The sequence below is a fragment of the Apaloderma vittatum genome, unplaced genomic scaffold, assembly GCF_000703405.1.
Source record: "Apaloderma vittatum isolate BGI_N311 unplaced genomic scaffold, ASM70340v1 scaffold14535, whole genome shotgun sequence".
Taxonomy (NCBI): Eukaryota; Metazoa; Chordata; class Aves; order Trogoniformes; family Trogonidae; genus Apaloderma; species Apaloderma vittatum.
The window spans coordinates 32485-39766 of NW_009716598.1; the positions used below are offsets into that span (position 1 = coordinate 32485).

General features: G+C 44.5%; 1 protein-coding gene across 2 annotated transcripts in view; it reads right to left on the reverse strand.

The window, feature by feature from the left end:
* Positions 1–445: 445 nt before the first annotated feature.
* The window catches only part of MFN1 (mitofusin 1), a 23185-nt gene continuing 16348 nt past the window's right edge, over positions 446–7282 (reverse strand). Inside the window, exons 11-18 of one of the 2 annotated variants that reach the window (XM_009869606.1) lie at positions 7164–7273; positions 6788–6892; positions 5781–5883; positions 4197–4426; positions 3509–3664; positions 2787–2983; positions 1371–1505; positions 446–778 (exon numbers count right to left, since the gene is read on the reverse strand). In XM_009869606.1, coding sequence (XP_009867908.1) covers positions 709–778; positions 1371–1505; positions 2787–2983; positions 3509–3664; positions 4197–4426; positions 5781–5883; positions 6788–6892; positions 7164–7273 — 1106 coding nt within the window. In that variant the 3' untranslated portion in view covers positions 446–708. The remainder of the gene's footprint in view (positions 779–1370; positions 1506–2786; positions 2984–3508; positions 3665–4196; positions 4427–5780; positions 5884–6787; positions 6893–7163; positions 7274–7282) is intronic. The other variant, XM_009869607.1, reaches the window with a different exon arrangement.

Sequence of the window (7282 nt, forward strand, 5' to 3'; positions counted from 1 at the left end):
TGACCGTTTCACCACTTCTTTACTAACTGCAAGAAGTCTGACAAGCTTGTTGAAATAGGTTTATTTTTAGTTTGTGCGTGGCCCCTTGTCTAAATGCTGTAGGCAGACGGGAAACTATAGAGCTGGGGGGATTTCATTAGCGAACGCTCTGCAGTTTGCTGTCGTCCTTCCCTTCCAGCTGAGGAAGAGGAACTGCTGCCCAACCCAATACTACCTGTGTTCAAAACAGGTCAAGAGCCCTCTCCCCATGCTAGAGCTTGTACTTCCCTCCATTAAACAAAAACAGCACGGGCCTGAAAAAGCAACATCCTCCACCCCTGGCTAATTCTTAAGGAACTGGAAACAGGAGACAGTGGGAACTGTGATAAGTTCTCCCTCCCCGCGTAAACTCCTGGATGCCAGGAAGTGAGACTTGCCACTGCTCAATACTAATGAAAACTGATAAGATTTGGGTTTTTATTGTCAAGTGCCCAAAGAAAATTAGTGTTTAAAGGAAACTTTTAACCCAAAATTGGCAAAACAAATCTAATGCTCCACAGCTCTTCAGTTTGGTTCACCATCAGAATCCAAGTTTTACAACAATTAATAAATGTAATCAAAGTAACATTTAAAATATGAATCATTTCATGTGACTCTACAGAGAAGTGTCATCCGTAAAATTTCTACTTTGTCCTACAAAGGTTCATCGGGAAAGTTAGCAACGATGTTTTATTTACTCTTTTGAAGAAAATGTTTTGTAAAGCGATCTAGTTCATTCTCAAGCTGAATGGCTTTATTTCTGTAAAACAAACAAAAGCAACGGATTTACTTCAATGCAGTAACATCACAGGGAAGGTAGAACCAACAATTTCTATTCCTCTACTGAAACCCACAGCACTAACAAAGCCAAGAGGCAGCCAGTGGCCGGGGCGGGCTCACAGCAGGGGGAAAAGAGCAGGAGGCTGAGGCTGCTCCCGAGTCCCTAACGCACCGACTGCTGGCAGTTCCTCCTCTGTAAACTCCTGCTACTGGAACAGAAAGACAAACACTCCTGCACCGAGTGCCTCAGCCCTGTACAGCTGCTCTCACGTTCTCCTTGGGAAGGTGCCACCCTCGTTTACCCACAGATGAGCCATCTCTCCCACATAACAGAGACAAAAGCAAAGATCATCTAAGAAAGAATATCTTTGGAGTTCTGCTCGTTCACCTGGGCAGAAGCGTACGCTGATTTAACTCAGCAGAGCTGTTCAGCTGCAGGGAAAAGAGCACAGGTGGTGCTGCGTCCCGTCCCACATCCCCGCCTGCCTCACTTCAACTTGTAAGAACAGCGAGCACCAATCTTGCGGAAGATCTTGCGGAATTTGCTTGCGGCCAGTCGCACCCAGACTTACCTCAGCTGCTTGGAGTTGCTCTGTATGTTCTCCAGCTGATCTATCTCTTTGGAAAGCCTGGCAATTTCTACTTCCAGGTTTTTCTGGGTGATATCTACCTGCTGACAGAGCCGAGCAAAGGTAGTGGCCATTTCCCTAAAGGGAAAACAAGTTTGTAATCAGGGTTTACAGAAGCGTCTGCTACAAAAAAAATATTAAGAAAAGTAAAGTAATAAAAATCATGTGGCATTGCTGTGTGCAGTAGAACAAGTAGAACACAGCAATCAGTCTCCAGCTGGTAGGAGATTACAGAATAGCAGAAAGCAGGAGAATTAATGTGTTTTTTAAATTAAAAAAAAGAAACCTTAAACATACAAAATGCACCTCAGTCTATGCCAACATCACATCTGGCAATTTTTCATTGAGCATCAACAGGTACAAGTCTGAGAAGGGACCTGTGGTGGTAACATGAGCAGCCACATGCCCCCCACCTTCCTGTGTGTCGCCCAGCACCCAGCGCCCGGGGAAGGCGAGTGCTCTCGCCCCAGACTTGCTGAGGCACCGGATCCTACTTTGCCTCCTCAGCCACGTGCTCCCAACCTGAGTTCCAAGACTCCTCCTTACACCAAGGGAGAAAAAAAACCCCAGTTACCACCCCAGGCCAGCAACCAGGCTGTCCCACAGGAGAGGAGGAGACATCTCTCCTCTCTACTTCACCTCACTGGAGCATTGGTTTGAGTCCAGCCTCCTCCATGTCCTCACAGAGACACACAGCGGCTGGACACGGGGATGATTCTCTTGCCTCTGCTGAAGCTGAACTCTGTATTAGCAAAGTATTCCCTGGGCTACACGGGAGAGATGTTCTGCACCCTGGTGGTTAGAGGTCTCATTTAGCATTATTTTCTGAAATAGTAATTTAATCAAAACAAACTGTTTCAACAGGAGAGGCTGTGGGAGACAATAATCCAGATATTAATTGGCAGAGAAAGGTGGAAAAGTATTTGGAAAACGGACACACAAAAACGTTAACAGTTCAGAAAAGGCTCCTAAGTTCCTCTCCTGTGGTGCAGAAGAGCCAGGACTGGGTGCCCAGAGCTCACCCACACCAACCCTTGGGGCAGAACAAGCCCTGGCTGCCACTGAAGTGATGGGGCTGCTCAGTGCTCATCCAAAGCAGACCAATTCCAGCCAACTCCCCCATCTTCAGAGCAAGGTGCTGGACAGAGCCAGGTGACACCTGGAGACTCGGACACGCACACACAGAGTAGAATATATCGACTTTTAGGTGGCAATTTCAAACTCTCTCAAAAACTCCCAGGGACGCTAAAGCTGCCTTCCCACCTCACAGCCGGCCAGTTCCCACTCCCCGGAGGCCACAGTTCCCCACTGACAGGGATTTCCTCTCCTCGTGCGGGGAAACACCCAGGTGACACTTACTGCTGCACCTGATGGCTGCAATTCGCGCTCGTAAGACTGACGATCATCTGCAGCTTTTCGGTGGCGTAGTTTACAAACTGCTGTTTGAAGGCTCTCTCCTTTGCTTTCGTGGTCCAAGTTAGTCTCTCATACAGATATAACAACCCGTACATACTTAAGGAGAGAGAGATGAGTTTCCAGCCTACCGTCCTCCAAATCTGAAAAAGAGGATTCTTTGTTAGCTTAAGTACATTGCCCTACGCAGTAAAATACAATATCACCTTTTTTTCTTTATTTTTTTTTTAAATTGTTTGCATGGCTCTTTCACCAGATTAGTTTAAGAAAATATATTACTTCTACATTATTGCTGCAGAGCAATACATTTGTATTCCAATGAGCTGGTACCCCCGTGGTACAGAGAATACGCACGTCATGGCTTTTCAAGGAAGAAGGAAGGAGAAAGGAAAGCTCCCACTAAATCCCAACTGCATGAGGCACCATTACATCATTCACTTACTTCAGAAGCTGAACATGGACATGTGTCATAGAGAATGTGCCCAACTATTTTCAGAGGAATTAGGCTAAGTTCCTCCCTACAGACTGACTGCAGGTATCCCGGGTACCACACACGCTCATCCAACCCAGCGTTCTCATGCCCCTTGCGTGCTGCACCCCGAACGGGAAAGACCAGCTTAACCGTTGCCGTCACTCCTAGCACAGTGAATGCTGCTACTGCTACTTGCCACTCCGCCAACAACGATGATGCTCATAGAGGTCCGTGATGTCAGTGAAGCTAAACTCATTACCAAAGGAACCATAAAATCATCGTGCGATACGTTCTCTGGAGTTGTGGCAGGAAGGCTGGCGGCAGACGGGGTGGTAGCTAAAGGACGAGGGATCTAGAAAAGTGGAATAGGGCAGCCTGAGTACAAAGCATTAAGGAACTACACAGCACACTGGGTTGATTTTTATTTTCATATATTCAGGGTTTGATTTACTTAAAGGAAATTCTTCAGCCCTGAAGTCTGAACAACGCCCCTGACAAGCAGTGGAGGTTTTGATGGTTCCTTGCCCGGCAGGGGACTGGGTTAGAATAAGGGTTCTACACGGGACTGGCTCTGCTCTAAGGATCCAAAAGCTACAAGTGAAAAGTTACCCAAAGGAAAACAGAACTCAGGTAGCAGCTGCAGAAAATTTAGGAAAGGTTTTATGTTCCATTATAACCCTGAATATAATCCAATAAAAACAACACTCACAAAAAAAACATTTCACGCAAAGAGACTAGGGGAACGTAGCGGCAAGCATGTAACCAGTAAATGAAATACAGTACAAATCAGTATCTTCTCATCGAAATACAGTAAAAAAAAATCAGTATCTTCTCATGAAGGTAAAACAAGGCACTTAATGTCACCTAATCTCTGAGGCACTCACTTGTACGTTTGGATCTGCTAGTCCGAACAGTATTTTCTGGGCTTGTTTAGGACCCAAGAAACGGTTTACAAGTGAAGTCCATCCCAAGGAAAAGTGGAACATGATATCCTCCTGAAAATCTGCACACAGGCTGTGACAGTTCAGATCATAGCTAAGGTCAAACCTCCTGCAGGGAATCAGCAAGTGGAGCTGATTCTGAGCGCCAGAAGGCAACAACGGTTTCAGATTTTCTGGAAATAAAAACAGTAAAGGTGAGTTAATGTTAAAAACTTTACAGCACATTTGCAAGCAGCACCCTTACACTGCTGAGCAGCCCTGTGAACCGCAAGAATCTGAACTGACAGATTTGGTTTGTTTGTTTATTTCTTTGCTCTGATAAAACAGTCACACAAAACCAACTTGGAGAAAGCACTGCTGGAAAAAAATGGTCAAATTAACTGAAAGGCCTCTATCAACGGTTAAAAGATAAGGATGGAGTAAGAAAAAGTTAGTTTATCCAGTAGTTCTGTGGTGCTGCACAGAAAATACATTATTGCACAAGATGACAGAAGGCTTCACGTAATTCATAGAATCCCAGACTGGCCTAGGCTGGAAGGGGCCTTAGAGATCATCTAGTCCAACCTCCCTGTCACGGGCAGGGACGCCTCTCAACTAGATCAGGCTACTCAAGGCTTTGTCTAACCTGGCCTTGAACACCTCCAGGGAGGGGGCAGCCACAACTTCTCTGGGCAATTTATTCCAAAGTCTTGCCGCCCTCGTACTGAAGAATTTCTTCCTGAAATCTAATCTAAATCTATTCTCCTTCAACTTAAACCCATTTCCCCTTGTCCTATCCGTGGACACTCTTGTAAAAAGTCCCTCCCCAGCCTTCCTGTAGGTTCCCTTCAGGTATTGGAAGGCAGCTGTTAGGTCCCCCCGAAGTCTTCTCTTTTCCAGACTGAACAACCCCAGCTCCCTCAGCCTGTCCTCATAGCAGAGATGCTCCAGCTCCTGATTCCATGATCTCGCTCTGGATCTTTTATTACCAGAAACAGATCAGAACAGAGACAGGGGTATGCAATAAAGTTATTGCTTACTTAAAAAAAAAAAAAAAAAAGAAAAAATAGTGCACAAGTACTTTGTGAAAACATCCTGGTTTGTGCTCAGAATTTGGAGGGATCTAGGGAGGGATTATGCTGCAGAAACATCATCTAGCAATTAGTGTATTTCATACATCTGTTATGGAAGCCAAAAGCTAAAACGGGTTTATAAAAGGATTCCCTAAGTTCCCAGATGACAGGTCCATTACTACTTGCTGAAGCCATTAATCCAGATGCAGCATCTTGGCTCAGAAGTCCCTAAATTGGGGACGGATCAGTGTATTTACCCTGGTTCGTTACTCTTTTCCCCAAGCATCTGTTACTGGATAGTATCAGACACAGGCTACTAAGCTGACCAGACACTCAGGATCTAGGATGGCTTTCCCTTTATCAATTCATAGCATAGAGATTAAACCACAATCCGAAAGCAAATCCCTTCAAAAGCAAGTTTTCTTTAATTGTCTTCCTCTAAACAAAGTCTTAACATACCCTCTCCTCATCTTACCAATCATCTCCTGCTGCGACTGATGCATTGACTGATTGACTTCGCTGGTACAACGATCAGCCAGGTTCCTTCCCAAACCGTCTTCAATGTGTTTGTTCAGCTCCTGCAGTTTTATAAAGAACACATGCCCATAAATTCGTATTTATTTCATCAATTACACAGAGCAGAAATATGTCAAATGCTAAGCATTGTTATCTACAGCTGGAAGAAAAGTAAGTTACCATGGAAATGCCAGGCTTTTCAGTTGTACACCGTGGCTGAGAACCTAATTAGGAACGATTTCTCTGGGACTGGAATCGTTAAAAGGCACAGGGAGAAGTCTGTATTTTCAATAAACTATGACACCGAGAAGCCTACCCCTGCTGTGCTGCCTGCAAAGCCTTCACTGATGTCACCTGCTGGGAGCCAACCCCACTGCTCTGGGCGTTTGCAGAGCAGGGGCAGCACAGAGTGTCCCAAAAATGCAGCTCCTGGCTGCTCAACAAGGCCGAGGCAGGGGGAGGCACTGCGGTCATTCCTTGGCAGCAAACTCTGGGTGTCAGAGGCAAATGCTTAACAGATGTACGCTTATTTACAATACTCTGGAGAGGAATTTATAGAGGTTCAATACAAACCACCTTTCCTCTCTAAAAAAAAATATCCAAAACCCCACAAAGTGTTGGGTATTTGCAAGTTCATTCTAGTTTTCAATGTCTTTCATGTAGGAGTAGTGAAAATTGTTTATACAAGGTCTTTTTTTATTAAACATGAAGACCACAAATCAGGATACCAGTTTCAGTAACTACTTCAGTAAAAACAGTTGAAACAAAAATTTATTTCTTCCCATAAATGAAGCAAAAAATATTTCCAACCTTTTCCAGTTTTAGGTAGACAGAGATATGCATATGTCAGAAAGCAAAAATCCTCCAGTGCCTAAACAAAAGTGCCACACAAAATGCTACGCAAATTATGAAAATACAGAAGTGGAAATTAAAGAGCCAGACTTCAAACCATTCAAGAAAACTTACTGTCTTATAGAGCTTCAATACTTGAGGAGAAGGATGAAAATCTGAATAAAACTCATCAACTAAAACCGAAAGTCGGCAGATCTCATCAGTCATGGCAGAGGAGACCTGGAAGAACACAGTAAATACATAAAATCCTGCCTTTTCCAGCCAGAGTGCAGGCAGACCACCACACTGAACCGTTTCCCAGGACAGTACTTACCTGGCACTCAGGAAGGAATTCCATTTTGAAGGCTTGCTTTTTTTTTTTTAGTATTGGGAAAGGAACATACTAGGCATTTCAAACGTACTCCCTAAGATGGGTGGGCACCTACAGGAGCTGCCTTACAGAAGAGACAACACTCGAATCTGGGAGATCCTTCACACTGCCATTACTTACTTTATTTTCTACTTCCTCAGTAACACGTTTGATTTTTTCCTTTGTATCTTCTGTCAAAATGTTCAGCTGATTTCGAACAAAGTCCAGCCTATCCCTCTGATCTTCCCGCTCTTTCATTG